The sequence below is a fragment of the Haliaeetus albicilla genome, chromosome 13 (assembly GCF_947461875.1).
Source record: "Haliaeetus albicilla chromosome 13, bHalAlb1.1, whole genome shotgun sequence".
Classification (NCBI taxonomy): domain Eukaryota; kingdom Metazoa; phylum Chordata; class Aves; order Accipitriformes; family Accipitridae; genus Haliaeetus; species Haliaeetus albicilla.
The window spans coordinates 38367143-38386343 of record NC_091495.1 but is presented as its reverse complement, the minus strand read 5'-3'; the positions used below and the strand labels follow the sequence as shown (position 1 = coordinate 38386343).

The window sequence follows — 19201 nt, the reverse complement described above, 5'->3', positions numbered from 1 at the left end:
AAACAAAAATTAAACTCTGATCGTGCATTTCCCCTTTTAAAAAAGAACCAACACAAAACTATCCCCAAGAGGCTATTAAAATTAGCATGATTTTTCTACATGGTATTCGAAGACAAACCAATGAAATTCCCTGGCTTTTGCAGCCTTAGTAAACTCAGAAGCTTTAACAAAATGGTCTTCTTTTGGGAACTGAAGTGAAGACAGTTGTGACAGATGAATTTTTGCTTCCTTTTCCTATTGTACAGAACAGAAACATGAATCTTAATGAAACACGCACTAATGTCTATGTGCCTCTAATAAAAGCAAAGCCACTGAAAGGATTGTTAAAGACTTACAATAGCTTTGTAATTATACCCTTTATAACACACAATTCGTGGGCTACCAGTATTTTCCTAGATGAGTCTGTCGAAAATTGTTAGAAGAATAATTACCAGTTTTCTGCATTCACAGAAATTAGAACAGGGTGTTTGTACATAATGAGACAACTGTATATTTATGAAATTATACTTCCCTTAAAAGCATGCTGCATCAACTTCATGCTAGTGTAAATATTAAGTGGCGAACATGGAAAGTACAGATTTTTTGGAATAAAGTATTGGAGTTGGGCTTACCCAAGTTTTGTTTGACACTGTTAATCCTTTATGGTGCAGTCCTATGTAAGACACAAAGTTCCTTGATTTTTCACTTTGTTCCTGTGTGAAAACTTACCTTACTTGCCATTCTAACGGATGACTTTGCCCTCTATGCAATTCCTAGTGTGTTGGGAAACTTGGCTCTCAAAATGTAAGAGAACCAAGTCCCTTGTATTTTGTGTTTTGCTGTAGTCCTGCTGACCCTTGTGGAATTAAGGACCATGTGCATTATGAAAGGTGGAGCAGTGTTTATACAACTACGGTACATGTAAAAAAAAATTCCAACACAGGCAGGGAATTTTGAAAATAGTTATGAAATAAGCTATTCCCTTTGCAGTTGAAAATCAAAAACTAAAGTCTCCCTTCTTATTCCTTCTTTCATATAAACCCAGCCATTAGGAGTTAAACTGAATGCCTGTAAATTCGTTTATAATAGAAATCCATTATTATAGTTTCAGAAAGCTCTAGCAGTCATTATATTTTCAGAAGGTCACAATGATTCCAGTAGCTCTTCTAATAATAACTTCACTACTGACAAGCACTAAACCTCTTTGATGCACACAGATTTTTTTATAATTTATGTGGATAAAAAAAGGTAATTTTGAAAGACTGCTTGCTAGCTGATTTTTAAAGACTTCTGCAAGCTCTCCTTCCTCACTAGTAGTATATTTACTGTAACAGTACAGGAATAAACATTGAGTAAGTACAGGCAGGGGTCATTTTTTTACTATTGTGTTTTAAATTCACAGAATTATATAAAAATCTAGGTTGGAACAGACCTCTAGAGGGCTGTAGTGCAAATTCCTGCTCAAAAGTCAGCCCTTCCAAGATTGCTCAGGATCTTGTCCAGTTATTCTGAAAATGTCCAAGAGAGGCGAAATGAAACTGAAGCATTTTGTTTAAAGCGTACCCTTGGTGTGTTTCTTTCAGTGCTCTTTAAAGCCCTAAGACTACTTTCTCACCAAAACTGCTGTCAATTTAATCTGTAGCCGAGTAGACTATTCACCAAGCATGTGTTATGTTGTCTATCTTCCTTTTAGTCTGTTAAGTAAATATCTCACTGAGCTTTGTATGTCAAGTGTCATACTGTCATCTGGCCCATGAGAGAAATACTCCACCGCTGTACCCTGATATGCTGTACGTAAACATAAAGATGTATTTTCACCTTCCATAAAGATGGATTTTCATTAGATTTGGTATTTGTTCCTAATACTGAAAAAATTCTTTCCTCCTCTGCTGTTGCAGGAAGTGGTTTCAGATGAAAAACTCCAAGGAGGACAATTACTGGAGGAACCCAAGCTTTTGCATTTCAAAGGGAATACCTTCAGTCTTCAGATATCTGTCCTTGATATCCCTCCTTTCCTTTGGAGAATTAAACCATTTACTGCATGTCAGGTACTTGTCAATTTTATCTGTTTACATTTGAATTCAGAGGAAGTGAGAATTTTCACTGGTATAGGCATAACCCAGAAAAGACAATGGTCCCTTTTATTTTTGAAGGGTGTGTTTTTAATCTCCGAGTATGCAACAAAAATGCATTGCCTTATGATTTTGCTAGTCTAGCCTCAATGTTTCTTTGTAGTTAAGAATTCAGGGAGGATTATTTCTGCCTGATAATTTCTGCAAAGTTATTTCTTTGGGGCATTACCTCCTTTGCTGATTGTGAGTCCCTGGTGCATGCAAAGTTCTGAGAGTGACTCAGAGGCCTCAAAATACTTTGTGTGCAGTTCAGCACTTTTCTTAATGCTACATACAACTTCTATGAATAAATATATTGCTTATGGTATATTAAACTCAGGTATTTTTGTTCTCTGTTGGCAAGTAATAGTCCAGAGTTCCCAGTCAAAACTGAACTGCAGGGTGCTGTTAAAACAAGACACAATAGCCAATGCAAATTTCTCTGTATTTATCTTCATGCACAGCAAGGACATCACTTTGCTGAATCTAATGCAAGTGGCACAGTCCAAAGTAGCTATTAAATTTATTGCTGCAAGATAAAAACAAAAAATAAAAAGTCAGATGAGGGAGCCATAACCCACAGAAGAATGCTTAAGTGCTGTGCTTGCTTTAAGGCAGGCATAGAACGGCAGACCTGCTGAAGATTTTGATCATAGTAGGCACGTTCCCATTCTCTCAGCAGCCACTCAGGGTTAAAAAGAAGCACGTGCAAAACAACCTCTGCTGACAGAATGGTCTGACACAGTGCTGATACTGAAGCCAAATAAATATTTACATTTTATAATTGAGTATAGTTTGGATGACTTGGACAGGTAATAATTGTTCCTAAGAGAAACTGCAGAACAACCTATACTGGCTTTGTATTTCCCTCTCAGTGAAATGTGTTGTGAAATGTCCCAACTCTCTTGACAGCTGTGATTTGGTTCCAGCCTTTTTATATATATAAAAAAAAAAAAAAATCTACTTCTTCATGTGGAGTTTCTTCCAGTGTTTACTTGTTTTCTCTCCTGCATACCACACTTTAAAAACAAGCTAGCTGCTTTGGTTGTCAAGAACAACTGGAAGGAGCCTATTGCATAATTGTCATTTGGTCCACCAAATGAAACCATTATCAGATAGTGCAATGAGGCAAGACTTATGTTAATGATTTCTCAGACAAGTAAAGATCCTGCTTCAAGGCTTGAACAGATGAATAAATCATCATGTAAAACTGTGGCATAAAAGTAGTTAATGGCAGGTGGTAGTCAGAATTTCTCCAGACTCTGCTAAGTGCATTTGTTTGTCCTGGCCATCCTGCAGGAGCAGATGCTGAGTGCTTGGCATCCTTCCCACCATGTTCACAAGTAACTAGGGAGAACCCTTAAGAACTGGTTGGGTGTTAGAGCAGGAAGAGGCTGTGACAAGCACATTAAGAAGCCAGACAGGCACCTTTGGGGGTTAAAAGCAGCTGTCCTCCTAGCATCTTGTGTCTCTTTCTTAGATGATCCAGTGTCTGTCTGTAGCTATGAGATGATTTACATTCCCTCTGTCTGCTAGGAACTTAATTACAAAGGGAGAATAAAACTGAAAGCATTTCTGGAATACTTTAAACACTCATCGTTCCACCATGCTTTGCCCTCCTGTATTATGTTTCATATAATTCTTTTCAGCTGAGTGATTCTTCCACTCTGAATGAAAGCAGAGATGATTACTCTGGAAAAATCTAATTACAGTTGCTCCACTTCTAGTATTTTGCTAATGTTTTCTTTATCGCTGTTGGTACCTTGCTATTGCTACCACCTCAGGATCTAAATGCAGAGCTTATCATTATCACTTAGTGCATCGTTACAGATAGGCTGAGACACTCTTAAGAAGCAGTAAACTGCATTATCAGCTATGAGTACAACAATATTCTCCCTAGTTTAGTCTTGACTGTACTTTAAAGTATAGGGTGAGGCTGATCTTTGAAGCTGTACGTTCTCAGATTACCAGTGCATAGCTAATGTCTTCAGGGGCACAGAAAAGATTGCAACCTAAGTCCAGTAAAAATGGCTTATAGGAAGACAAGAATGAAGAAATGCATGTTTTCTGAGCTGTAAGCTCTTAGGTGAGCTTCCATATATATAAATTGATCGTTTAAGTTAAATTCATGGTTTACTTGATTTAAACATCTAATTATGACAAGTGACTAGTTGACAGGTCACTCAGTTATAACTATCAGTATTAAATACTGAAGGAATTACAGCTGCCTACAGGCAGCAAATTTTATGTCCTTGTCTGTCATTTATTAACCCTTTATAAAGCTCTGAAAAATGCAAGCAGAATGCATGCCCAGATTAAATTTTGTATATAGTAACTACTGTATTTTCTTTGAAGGATCAGCTTCACATGCCTTTCAAATAAATTCTAAAATTTAAAAGTAGTGTGTGAAAAAGGGACAGAGTAATCTGAAAATCCATAATCCTCCTCTAGAAAAACTAATGTAAAAATCTTTAAACTAGTTTTCTCGTGTTAGAATAATTGCTCACTGAAGCTGTTTAATGCTGTCCCATAATCATATGGATGAATGCTAAGATATAATAGAATGAAATATTAATATCAGTCTTTTTTCCCTTTTACATTCTTCTCCAGGTTGCCAATTCTACAGTATTTTCCAATATCTTGAAATTAATAGAGAACATGTTTGGTTTAATTGTTTTTACTATTTACAGGCCTTCATGGCCACAGTGTGGAACACTATAGTGGGTTTGTAGCTGATGTTAGTTTAGAATTTAAAAAAAAAAAAAAAAAAAAAAAAAAAGTGTTCCAAAAGCGTTAAGAGAGGAGACCAGCAAGAGACCTTTGGTATTTACAAAGTAATCATAAAACAGAAGTTAGTTGCCCCCTATGTACTTCTCCTGTCTATTTCCGTACATTTTTAGGAACTCAAAGCAACCAGAGATGCCAGAAATCTCTGATGATTAATTGCTGCAGTTGTCTATGTAGCATTTGATGAGGGCATTCATCCCATAAACTGTCCCTGGCTGAAGTAGAGGAGTCACTGAAAGTAGTCACAGAATATAACAGGATGAAACTAAGAAGTAAAACTGAGACTGACCAATGATGTGCAGTGGGCTGCACGTGACTACCCAGGCAGGTGGGTGTTTTTAAATTCGGATGGAACATAAATATAGAAAATACGCTGTCATGCTCTATACTGCATTAACTTACAGAGGAAGAACAGTTCTTGATTTGAAGTTCCTTTTTTTGGATTCTGTAGTACAAAGTGATGGCAAGGAGACACAGATTGGAGTAAGAGTGCATCTTTCTCGAGTTTCATTTTAGATGGGAGTCTCTCATCATGTGTGTCAACTGAATGAAATCTAAGCTTTCAGTAAATGTAACATCTCAGTATTTATCAATTGAATTGTCACTTATTAGTTTTGTCCTACTTTGAGTTTGCAGGGATGCTAGTAAAAACGCAATTGCAGAGAAAAATCATGGACTTTTTTCCTATTTTGCGATTGTCACAATTTCTCTCTTTCATGCCTGCTTCCCTGTTCTTGTGGGAAACGTTTCTCTCACAGGAAGTCCCATTCTCTCGTGTGTGGTGCAGCAGCCAGAAGCCGCTGCACTGTGCCTTTTCACTGGAGCGCTACACACCTGCAACTACACAGCTGTCCTGCAAGATCTGCGTCCGACAAGTCAAGGGTCATGAGCAAATCCTACAGATCCAGACATCCATTCTAGAGGTAAAGCGTTCTCTCTCTTTTTTTGTTTTGTTAAGTTGCTGTGTAGTATGTGACATGATCCCTCCCCATTTTTGTCCTTTCTGTCTCTGTTTAGTTTCTTATGCCCTGTTTAAAACTGTTACAAGTATACAAAGCCTTACCAATTCCATTTCCAGCAGAAATCAAAGCACAGAGATTCTAAAACACTAAAAATAATTTATATTTGAGTTGGTGGTAATAGTTTTCTTGCAAAATGTTTTGATAGTTTGCAGAGCACTGAGAGTTGAAAATGGATGGATTGCCTGTATGCTGTTAGGCCACTGACTACTCACTTACTAGAGCATTTTTGTATACACAGAATGTCTTGCAAGGATGGTAGCTTTGCTCACAGGTGAAAGATATCAAACATCTAGTCAAGCAAGCTGGTGATGTGTCCTACAGCAATGAAAACTTCAGATGCTTTTTTTAGATTACTGAACTTCTTTGTTGATCAATCCAGATTAATACCTCTGGATTAAAGATACATGATCACTGCTAAATGCACTATGCAGAGAATGCAGCAACAAAATAAGAAAACCACAAACATCATTCTGTATAAAAACATCCACAGAATACGGCCAAGCATTTTATTGGTTCTTTATTGTTATTTCATAAAAAACTTCTGTCATTCTATATATCTCTCAATAGAGTGTTGCTGCTGCAGGTTTTTTTTCTCCCTCTCTCTCTCTCTCTTTTTTTTTTTTTTTTTTTTTTTTTAAGGGACCTATCTGTCCACAAGTCCCCAGAGCATGTTACAATTTTGTCTTCAAATAGATTTGCTAGCATGGAAGGTTTTCTCATGCCTATCTCAAAAAGTGATTGAAGAGTGAGCATAATTTGACTGTTAAAAAAATATATAAATAACAACTGAATACTTGAATACTGCAGTTCCTTGAACTAACCAAGTAGCAGTAGCTTATCTCACATGTGCAGGGTATGAAACTCTACTATTGTTCTGCATATTTAATTTAAACAGTCAGACCATGAGATGTATCTACAGCACCGCTATTACTTTGCATGGATGACTTTTGGGATGTGTCATAAATGTTATATGAAGAGACTATAGCATCATTGTTATTTAATATTTATGCTGCATTGCACTGAAACGAATAACGCATGGAAATGTGACTCTATTACACAAGAGTGGTATAATTTCATAGGAAAAGAATGGACCAGATCTACAAAAGGACCTGGATTCCAAAGACATTTTTAATATGGAAGAACTGAGGTACTTATAGAATTTAGATGTTTTTTTAAAAAAATCACAAATGTGAGACTTATGTGTCCATATTTTAGGCTTAAGCAATTAAAAATTTAGAAACCCATATGCTTTTGTGGCATTCCATCTACCAATCACTGCTCTATTGGACTTCATCTGTAACACAAAAATAAAAAAAAGAGAGGAAACTTGTAGAAGGAAAATGACACTGTTTAAAATGTTTTTATACATAACTGCTTGTGATGTTCTAGAAGTTCCTTCACAAATACCTTTTAGCTATTCAATTTTCTGTTGTCAGGTCTACAGACTGTAGCTGGAATCTCAGTAGGCTCAGGTTTGGTTCTTTCTTTCTCCAAAAGCAGACTTGATACACCAATACAGTACATAGACAGGCTCACTGCAGGTAGATAGATCCCTGCATAACAAGGCAGCAAAAAGAGTACAGAACTGTCTGCACTCACAGCTGTTCTCATTCTGAAGATTCTGTGCAGAAATCCTGTCTCACTTCCCCTTTTCTCAGCAGGAGTGTACCATAGGACTCTTGGTGTTACTCTGTTACTGTGCTAAAGAGAGCCACCTACAGACCCACCACAGACAGAAAGCCTGATGCCCTAACTAACTGCTTTGCTTTTATATTCTGTGTAGAATGAAAGAGAAACCATCACTTTCTTTGCACATGATGACAGCAACTTCCCTGCACAGATGGGTCCAAAAGCATTCAAAATCCCCTACTCCATTAGACAACGAATCTGTGCAACATTTGACACACCCAACGCCAAAGGCAAAGACTGGCAGATGTTAGCACAAAAAAACAGTATTAACAGGTAATGGAAGGCAATTTTGAAAGGTGAACATTTACATATGCAATGGCAATAATTTGATGCTGTTATGGTTTTCTTTGGCTGCTGGTATTAAAGATGTGTGCATAGTAATTTACATACTTAACTCTCAAGGATAAGCTGTAGTTCATACATTCTTTTATATACGACTAGTTGCTGAAAACAGGAACTGCCTTCTCCTCTGAATAAATCAGTGTGCCCTGTCCTATCTGATGTATGTTTGCTTCTGAGGTCAGTTTCTTTGTTCTGGGCTGGACCTTTTCTTTGTACACCCACAAGAGTGGAGTCTTGGTAAAGTACGAGACTAGAAGGACTTCGGAGGTTGCGTGTTCTCTCAAAAAAATCATATGGCCTGTTGCCTTGGCTTCTGTCTACATATTTTCTGTTCCAAAATTAATTAAACATTTTGCAGATTTTTTTTTCCAAGGAAAAGACATATTTAAAAAAGAAAGTCATGCTCTACTGTTAGGAGTAATAATATTATGATTATTAAAACTGAAAGAAGCTGTAAAAACTGATTTACTACTTATTTTGCTTTTTCCACTTGGCTAAATTAAATTGGTGGAGGCAGTTCACTCACAGAAATATTTTCCGATTGTCACGAATGCCATAAATATGTTCCCAAGAGGGTAGAGGGATACTTAAATCAAGCAAAATAACTTTTCATTGACTTGTTGCTTTGCATGGTAATCTCAATAAACCACATCTGAACCAAAGAAAAAAAGTAACTTACAGTCTTGCAGCTGTGAGAGAGTCAGAAAATTCTGCTTTACTTAGCAGTGTTTACGACCTACTGTCAGGCACTTTAATCTCTCCTGGTTTCTGTTCCTTGCGCATAGAGGAAGCTGGAGATTTCTCTTGCTCAGGAAACTGAGACAGTGTACTAAGGAGATTACATTGACTTGTGTAAGACCAAATTTGTGATAACCCTTAAACTTTTGATTCTGTGTTGGAGACACCTGGTAGGGTCTTTGCAATATCTATTATTTTTATAAAATCAAATTCATAGATAGAAAAAGGAAGTTGTTGAGCAGTTTAAACAACCCAAAATGTAGTTATAAAACCAGATGGTAGAGCACAAATACTTGACTTCATATATTTCCACATATCTGCTGTTGTACAGCATAATCCATTAGGGTCCTCGTAATATTTCCCCCATCTATTTCAAAATACAGGCCACTGCCATACTAGTAGTTATGTCTAGTTATTACTAGTAGCAGTCAAGGTATTACTTGACAAGAGTAACAGCCTGGCTTTAGTTCCTCAGTTTAGACAGTAATCTGTTCCTGCAGTGCACTAAAACTATTCATATTGTTGCTACAAAGGACTTCTTCAAAGCTGGAATTGTACTACACATACACAAACTGGTCACTGTATGTTAACCTTTGATCACCAATAGAGATGAATGTCCTGAGGAAAGGTAATTAGCAAAGCTTAAGGGAAAAAAAATGGTATCTGCCTGTTTTTCACTGATGAGTAACAGTCCAAAAATGGTCAGTAGCAAATATTTAATTATGTTGAGTTGGTTTAAAAAAACAAACAATAGCATTCAAGTCCAAATTTCCTTTTCTGTGCTACAGGTTATTCTGCTTCTTCTTGTATTTATATATATCTACCTATATGTAATACAAATGTATAAATAACATTTATGCTTGTGAATGTGAAGTTAATATATTTATTCAGATTATTATGTCCAAAGCCCATAAATAGAAGGAGTTATAGGGTAATGTGCTTAAGATACTCGCTTTGTTTTACCAAATTATTTGCAAATCTCATCCCTGCAAAGTCCTAAACACTACATATAAATAAGATATAAATTTACAAATTAAAAGATGTCATATCTTCACATAATCACAAGCATCAATTTAAGTTATATAATTCCTCTACCTGACACATACTTGCTAAGTTTACTAATGATGCTTTCCAGAACTGACTTCTTTTCTAAATTATACAGGATGGTGCTGCTGGCCAGCATTTATGTACCTCAGAATATGCAAGTCCCTTGTTCATTCTCCTTCTGCTAAACTGAGCAAGTGACATTTGAAGAATAAATGCACCATTGTGTCCCCTCTTCAGGGTTCCCTCCACTCATCTCATCTAGGTCTTGCTGAAGGTTTTTTGTTTTTTAAACGCATCTATAGCACTAGGCACAACAGAGGGCACTTTCACATTCATGGTAGCTACAGTATATGCTGTTCTTCATCCTTTTTGTTTTACCTTTTTCTCCCCTCCTTTTAGGAATCTCTCCTATTTTGCTACACAAAGCAGTCCATCTGCTGTCATTCTGGACCTCTGGGAAGCCCGACATCAACATGATGGCGATCTTGACTCCCTAGCCTGTGCCCTGGAAGAAATAGGAAGGACACACTCCAAAATCTCAGACGTAACAGAAACTGAGATTGAGGAGCCTGACTTCAACTACAGCAGACAAAATGGACTTTAGTCACTTTTTTCCATTCAAGAACTGACGGCCAGCTTTGACTATTACACTAGAGATTCTCTTTGGCAGGGAGGCAATAAGGGTTTCTGCACAGTGTGTATGGAAACAGACACTCATTTCCACAATGCGGTTTTCAGTTGGAGGAGCAGAAGAAGCCCTACTAAAAATCATCTCAGTAATAAGGAAAACACAAGCTTCTCCCTGTCCTCTCTCATTTAAAATTCATCTTTTAATGTCAGAAACCAAACTACATGTCTATCATTCCTGGGGCAGGAAAGAGTGAGATACAGAACCATAAAAGGTAAATATTATGACATAATGTATTTAGGAAACAGTAATGCTAATACAATGCCTAGTGAAAATCAGCAAATATGATACTGAGTATGTAGAGCCACCAGAGGTTAATCCTAGTTTAAAGGTTTGTCTTCTTGGGGCCTTGACTCCCTTTTGTCCTGCATCTCTAACTTACCACACTTAAAAGAGTGGGTTTAAAATGTCATTTGATATCATGTTGTCACTTTGTATCTGCTACAGAAAAAAAGAAAATCTGGCCTTATCCTGTTCAGATGTTTGAGGAATTAGGAGATCTCATAACTATTTAATTGATAGCATGTGCATTCCAAACAACTTTTAAAAATTCAATCACTTAATGAATGTACATTTGCTGCAGAGCTTTCCTGCCTATTCTGTTATCAGAATAACAGAACAAAACCCTTCTCTGCGAAATTAGTGTGCAGGTGTGAGAGAGAAATTTTCTAAAGTTCTTGGTCTGCAAACTTAGTCAAAAAAGTAAAATGCAGGAAATTGCCAGCCCTATTTTAGCAAGTTTACACATTTTTTTTATTGCTTCATGTTCTGGGGCTAAACTAAAAAGTAAAGGTGAAGTCAAATCAGCAAAGCTTAATTTTGGTTTAGTTTCAGACTGAAACCAGAAACCCTACATGATACTGCCAAAAATTGGCTTGATTTCATTGTACAATCTGGAAATTTCACAGGATATAAAGCTGGCTGTGTTACGTTTGGTTTAGTTACAAACATATTGCATTTACCACCAAAACCAGAATCTAACTAGATAATTCTCCTCATTTTTTATCCATTTTGTACAGAAATAATTTATTACTTCAACTGAACCAAAAAGAGAGCTGTCACTGTGAGCGTGTCCTAGTGGAACTGGTACTGAGCCAAATTTAACCATTATTTTTACTCATATATTCTTTAAAATTAGCCAAGGTGCTCATTAGCTCTGGCCCTAGGCTATCAGTTTTGGTGATAGGAATACAATCAGTATAAAGCAGGAACATAAACAAGACTTTAGGAGCTTTATGGAAATGCAAGAAATTGAAAACAAGCATTCTGGGTTTTTTTTACCTCTGTATTTGGCTGAGAGCAGCATGATAGGCCACAGGGTAGGTACTTAGTGTGCAAATCTATAATAATCTGAAACTATTTCTTTACCCAGGATTCCAGTTCTGAAAAGTATGATGAACAACTCTTGATGTAAGACTTTGCTTGTTCTCACTCATCTGAAATTGCAAATTTCATTGCTTTCCCAGCTCAGCGGGCTGGAATAGTCTTAGACTTCCCCAAACATTTTCTGCACTTCAGTATTTCATGCAGCCTGCCATGAGAGTTCCTGTTTGCAATGGAAAATCATAATGGCTGCAAGCATATTTAAGACTGAGACAAAAATACCAGCTGATTTGGCAGCAAGCTGCCACTGTTTTCAGCAGCACATGGTTCTATCTGTATTTGAATTATATTTCTAGCGACTTCCAGTCCTCCTCCTCGGAAACCTGTTCTTCATTGGACAAAATATCATGAATTAAATGAAAAAAAAAAACAGGGAATGGCATCTACAGAAAAGCAGTGGAGTTTTAGTGAGCTGTCGTTGTCTGGGAAACCAGTTACAGTCACTCTCCAGCAGTTAATTTGTTCTCAGCTTCTCCTCAGATGCAGTTTTAATTTTCAAACTAGCTTAGGTTAGCTACCACAGCAGAGACCTAAGTACTACCCTGCAGGTGCTGTAACATATTCATGTCACTCCGAAGAGCTGTATGTGTTTTCTCTTCTTGTATTCCAAATATATGTGAGCTACACACAGCATATGAGGTCAAAAGAGCTGCTGTATGGACCTCAGACCTTAAAGCTTTTTCTCAGGAAATGCACAGTGTTTACTTTCAAGACTTGGGTAGCTTTGAAAAAAACCTCTATGTACAGCAACACCCAACTCTGCCTACTGAAAGCTTGGTAAAGCCTAGAGAGAGAGAGAGAGAGAGAGAAACCAGAAGCTGTCTAGAGTGACTTCCTCCAAAGTACATCTAAAAGGGCCTTCAGAGTGAAGGGATCTGGGTTGTACAGCAAAATCCAATGAAGTCTAGTGTCTGAGTTAGTTAACATACTGAAAAGGAATAAATGTCAAAGTTTCTTACAATGCCAGAAAAGAAACCGTTCAGTTTTGGGCCTAAGGTAAGATTTTAATTTTACAGTGCTCAATAGAGTATTGTTGTTTCCCTTTAAGTTTTGTTTCCTGTTTTTTCTTCACTTTTGCTAAAGCAGCTTCTTTGTTACTCATCTTTCTTTAGTGAATCTGAATCAAGAACTCTGACTTTTTGTAACCTATTATTGTTTTGATGCTCTTGTATTAAGTGGACTAGAAATGCCACAATACTACTTATTTACCTTTCTCGCACTGTAATGGGGTTTGAAACAGTAACCAAACCACTAGCCTACATTTCTCATGTGAGCTTATCCAGCTGCACACCTGAGTCTTGTAAGAACTGTCATACTATGTCAGGTGAAAATCCATTTAGTCTTGTGTGCTATCTCTAATAGTGACCAGGATGGAAAGTTTAGGGAAACAGTGTAAGAAACATGCCCTGTACTAAAGGACTTCCTTAGCAGGGGGATTGCATTTGGACCACTGTGTTTAAGAATCACTGATACTGTCCTTCAACAAACTGACTCATCCCTTTTGAACCCACTGAAACACTTGGCCTTCATGAACAATATCCAGGAGAAACAACTGCCACAATCTTCTTTTGCCTTTTTTTTTTTTTTTTACACAGCCCTTCCTTTCCAAGCTTTCCTTTTGTGTAACACATGCTGCCTAACAATTGCACTGGGTTCCCCTAGTTCTGTGCAGTAAGGAATACTGAGTAACTGTTACCAAATCACCTTATCCATATATTATGCATTCTTTTACAGGCTTCTCTCACATTTAATTTCCACTCACTCTCTTGTCTAGGCTGAAAAACCTTGGTTTATTCTACTTCTTTGAACATCCTTGCTGTTATTCTCTGTATCATCTCTAGTTCTGTATCTTTTTGGAGATGGAGCGACCAATAACCTGCTTTTCAACAGGAACACAGGCTAAATCATGTAATTCCTCCATTTCCTCAGTTTCTTGCTGTTCCCACATTCAGTATCAATCACAGAGGATTAAGATCTTGCTATAGCATACAGCCACAAGAAACGCCTGCAAGAGACTGCAGGATGCCCGAGAATACAGTAACTGACTTTACTATGCAAATTACTCAGGCTAGTACATCCTGAACATCCAGCAAATAAAACCTGTGAGGAAAAAGTGTGTAGCTGAAAAAAAAAGACTGAGGTGACAGAGATGTCAAAATCATAAAAAAAAAAAAAAATCCTAAAAAGTAAATTATTTGTTCTCTATGCTAATGATAGATATTGGTAGGCAGTAACTGGATAATAAGAACTTACGTTAGGCTTTTGAGTGGAAAAACAGGCTTTTTTTCTATTAAAAAAAAAAAAGAAAAAAAAAGAAAGGTTTTTTTCTATTCCCTTCCCCCCCACTGCATCTGTTGATTACCTGGTATGTCTGATACACACATGCCTGTTTTCAGATGCTCTCTTTCTGTTGTTTTCTGTTAGCATCATGGCATGATATTAATAGCACTTAGCACTTTTACTTATAGAGGCTTATGCCAGTTCTCCTCCCTTTTTTATGCAGAGTCCCGGTTTTAGAGATGGAGAAATTAAAACGGTTTTTAGGTAAATGCTTCTGCTACCATATAAATGGGGCAGCCACATAGGTTTTGTTACCATTAACAGCTGAACAATACAAGTAAAAGATGTTAAATGTTTGCTTCCTATTTTCTGCAGTAGAAAGCAGCTGACTTTGCCAGCTCACCGCAAGCCTGCTGTAAGTATGCTTTGCAATACAGTATTCTCTCAGAATGATAATTTAGAATTTGTATGCAAATGCTATATAAATAGATACGTTGAACATTATTAGCAATCTTAAAATTCTATAAGCACATTTTTAACATCTATGTTAATAAAATTTTCTGGAAATCTGTATACATATATATATATATATATGATTTGATCCAGAACACAGATGTAAAGGAACATCTGAAGCAGGATTAGAGGCCAGAAATTAAGAATTTATTCCTCTATTTTATAAATTATAACTTTTGAAAAATAATTTTTAAAAGCTCTTCACAAACTAGAAAGTAAAAGAAAGAGAAATGTAATGTTACACACTTAAGATTCCGTCTAGCTGCCCTGAGTCCGAGATGGTGAAATAGCCATTTTGATTTTACATCACCAAAGAATCTGCTCTAGTATATTTTCATCCTCCTGAGCACTTTTCCCAGATATTTCTGAGCTGTGAGTCATATAAGACTAATAGTTGCATTTTAAAAATGACTTACAATTTTGTCACCAAAGTGGTGCACTTCACAGCTCCACCAGACTGCAGCATCATAAAGCTAATTTACAGTTTTTACAACACTGCTTTTGCAGTCTTACTAGTTTACATTAAAATCCTTTAAGCCACAAGGAAAGGAACCCTGCTCTGTAGATTTAAATTCAAACTTCATTTACCCCTGCAAGTCCCATAAAACCAAGATGTACTCCCACAAAAATTTTATTGGGCTTTTTGTAATAGATGAAAAGATATCAACACAATTCTTTTAAAATACAGGGAACTATTTTTGTTATTATTTTTATCTCTAGCAACAGCTGCTCTCCTCCTCCATGGGCCTGCGCACATCTTGCTTTCAGCAGGTTAAGGGAGAAGCTTATTCAGCATAGATCACTAAAACAGGGATCTTGTCGTAGGACTCCATGGTATTAACATCATATTAAAGGTCCATTCCTTTTTTTTTCCACTTGAGAGATAGTGCTATATGAGAGTTTTAAAACATTCAGCAACTGATCAATTCCAGATAATATTTCCCACTACAAAGAATAAAGCTTATGTATACAGTGCAGCTAAAACAAGTGAGGAACTGTTGTGGACCTCCGTTCATGATTTGAATTCCACCCCCCCACCCCCACCCCCCAGTCTGTTTCTGCCTATGTAGATTTAAGCAAAGGGCTGCATTATTTCTTGGATTGTAGTTAACTGAGTAGAAAACAGGAAATTATTTCTAAGTCCTTAACAACTGTGAATGATCTGAAGATTTGTCTTTCTAGTCTTTCTTTTACTAATTTGAATTATACTTGGGAAGTTCTCCCACTTTTTACACAGCAGTAGAGATGGTTAACAGTATTCCCCGAGAACGTTTTTCATGGTAAACCTGCTGCAGAATGTTTTCTATGGGTTGTTCATTTGTGGTATATGCTTCAGTAAAACTACTCCCTTGACACTATTCCTGCTTCAGAAGAGGCTGGCGGGTTTTCCGCAGCAGCATGTAAAATGGCACATATATCCTTTCTTGGATATATAATCATTGTCTAATTAAAACTGTCTAGTTAAAATTACTTAAAACTTAAAGGATTCCTGAGCAAGTACAGTAACTAGAAATACTAGGTATATAACACACAATACCTGTAGCAACAAATAAAACTCAGTATGCTGGCAAAAGATCAGGAATCATTTTCTAGTAACGCACAGTCTAGCTCTTTTCTCACATTGCCAATAAGTGGTAGCAAAAAATCTCCTTTCCAACATGGACAAAAATAAATAAATCACTCTAAGATTAAAGAATGCTTAGAGAATCATTTGATAGTAACAGCGTCTGCAATGCAGAAAACAACTGATGTTCTACTCATTGCCGCAAGTAAAAGAAAAATCTGTCAGTATCCATGTTCACTGTTCTGTCCAAAAATAAAATAAATGTCTAGGAATTTGCCACTATATTTTTTGTATTAGAGGTGAATAGTACAGATTCTACTAGTGTTTCTTGTCTGGGGCTTGGGTGGGTAGGGGTATATTGTAATTTTCAAGCTATTGCAAAAGCTGCTTTTAAATAAGCTGTTCAATTGTATTGAATAACTGGTTTGTGCTTTACAAGGGAATCCAGGTGAGCCAGGATTCAATGGGTAGCCTCCTTGCCTTGCTGTCACAGGGTAACTAGAGCTGAAGTCACTTGTGAAAATTTAGCTAAGGGATAGGGAGATTAGATGACCCATCCCTGATCTGTAATGTAGTGTACTGTAATCTAATGAGATTAGACACTCACCTACTGTAGAACCGTGGTTTTGTCAGCAGCTACTTAGTTTGTCTGCCCCTGGTGTGATAACCTTGGTTGAGAATGTACTTCTGCAGATTTAAGAAGATGTCAAACCCCTGTGTTATCTGGTCTCTGTATATAAATCTTGTTGTCTAATCCCAAAAGGAAATGTGTAGCACAAAATGAAGTTAAGGGTGTACTGCACCAAACCTGGTTAAAGTTTTTTTCTGATACAGCAGAAGGGGGAAGACATGACTCTAACAGCAAGTGTATTTGCTACAGAGAACAAGAATGTTTCCTAACAAATCCTCACTTAGAACTGACTGAAGCTTTGTTTTTGCAGTTGAAAAAAATGTAAGACCTGGTATTTCCCATACTGAAATTTGGAATATTAACCTTATGGTGGTGATACCTTTTCAAGCAATTCCTTCAGTTTTGCCCCATTTGTGCACCGAAGTTGGAGGGGGAGGGAGGAATATTTTTATATGAAGCTGTAGACTTTTGCATTCTTTCCACTTTCAATCTAAACCCCAGATATCATTATCGACCCTCACAAAGTTCCCTGATGCATCAGTAGGCAGTACACACACACACACACACGTATATATATGCCTCATTGGGGATATGGCATATACATACTTATGGTATATATGTGGGAACAGCAAACTGACATCATGTAATTTGTGACTTCGGAGATGTAGCTGCCTCCTCCCACCTCTTAATCAAATTCATGCTCACTGTGACTCTGCTGATCTCAATTTATACATGGGTACAAAAACGTTAAGTGTATACCTTTTGTTAATTTGAATCAAGTAAAATGTGATGCTGGTCAGTCTGGTGAGACTTAAAACAATGTTATGCATGACTAGAGCTAACTGAAAAATTTCCATTGCATTTTCAACTTTCAAAAGTTTTGACCAGCCTTTTGGTGAAAAGGGGAGGGGGAACTTCAACCTAATCAAATACAAAATAAATAATAATTTTTTAAAAAGAGAAAAAAACACAAGTATTCCTCTAGAGATACCTATTTTCTCTTCTGCTCCTTTATTTTCGCAATGAATAGGTTCTGAAAATGTTGGCTCTTGCTCATTTGACTGAGCATTCTTCCCTCCCCCTGCTTCTCCCGACAGTTTCAGTGTGTTCTGAACTGAGAAAAGAGCAGAGATTTGAATGCTTTCTTTAGTATGAAGCTGAAGGAGTAAGGAAGAGAGAGAAGAACATTAAATAAAAAGCATGGCCTTGGCTTCATACCACACTTTCTGTGCCTTGTTCTATCAATGTAAATTCTGAATGTTGTACAGTAAAATACTTGGGAAAGACTCCTTGGAAAAGGCTGCACTGGCTTCTTTTTTCAGCACATGTACATATATAAATATATATACATATATATATTTGGTAATGCCAAACAGCTGTGTTATATTGTACTGAAAAAGTAATAATGGACAGTTTGGATGTTTTATGTAGGGTTTGCAAAAATTGTATGGCTATAGCCTTTTGAAGATAAATGTACAGACGTAAATTACTGCATATCAGTTATTTATGAATAAAGAGTCTTTTACTGACAGATTACTGTACAAGTGGCATATTAATTTCTGTGATAAAACAAGATGTTCTGATATGAATGCTTTGGGATGCTTCACTAGTTTTATAGTGAGCCTTGTATGGGAGTTTATGCTGGAAAACTGTGTACTGGACACCTTTTTCCAGAAAACCTGCAAAATCTATGGGAATAGGACCAGAACTGAAGCTTACCCTTTACTGACAACATTGTAATCAATATCAAGAATATCATCCTGCTTTCATACTAGTCTGAACTACAACCCAAAGAATGCCAATTACATTCTACCTAAAATGTGATTTCAGGTATTTCACTAAAATGCCTTATTTCTTTGTCTGAATGGATGTACAAGCCCTACTCCAGGACTAGGACATCTTTGTCCTTTGCACTCCAAAAGCAACATATATTATTCTGCTTTTTGCAAGCTGGAAGATGCAAAACCTCTCTGCATATCTATAGACACTGACAATTCCTTCTAAAATGCAGAGAGTTCCATTGCTACATTCAATAAGTGGTTGCACCTTGAATCCTGTATCACTGGAAACAAAGCTTTGAGTCCTGTTCCATTTACCATGTAAATGTAATCTTTTGATTTTTAATACCCTTTACTGAGATGCACCAGATAAGAACTCATTGTCTTGATTAATCCTCCCCATACAGATAAGCTCACAACCTTAGATCCTACTTACTTAAGAATAGAAATATCCTGTCAGCAAATAAAGCACTCCGTCCTGCAGTCAGAAAGCCTCTGATTACTAAGTAGCTATCACCAATACATTGCAACCTGATGAGGAAGGTGGCAAGTAAATACAAGCGTCATCTGTGCTTGTCGTCTTCATATGCACAGACATTTGCCTATCACCAGTGTGGGGAGATGACACTGGGGATGATGGGCCCTTGGA

General features: G+C 37.0%; 1 protein-coding gene across 2 annotated transcripts in view; it reads left to right on the top strand.

The window, feature by feature from the left end:
* UNC5D (unc-5 netrin receptor D) overlaps positions 1–18305 on the top strand; it is a 176260-nt gene extending 157955 nt beyond the window's left edge. For both annotated transcript variants that reach the window (XM_069800947.1, XM_069800948.1), the window contains 4 exons: positions 1878–2027; positions 5636–5800; positions 7683–7861; positions 10115–18305. In XM_069800947.1, the coding sequence (XP_069657048.1) occupies positions 1878–2027; positions 5636–5800; positions 7683–7861; positions 10115–10319 (699 nt within the window). In that variant the 3' untranslated portion in view covers positions 10320–18305. The remainder of the gene's footprint in view (positions 1–1877; positions 2028–5635; positions 5801–7682; positions 7862–10114) is intronic.
* Positions 18306–19201: the final 896 nt, after the last annotated feature.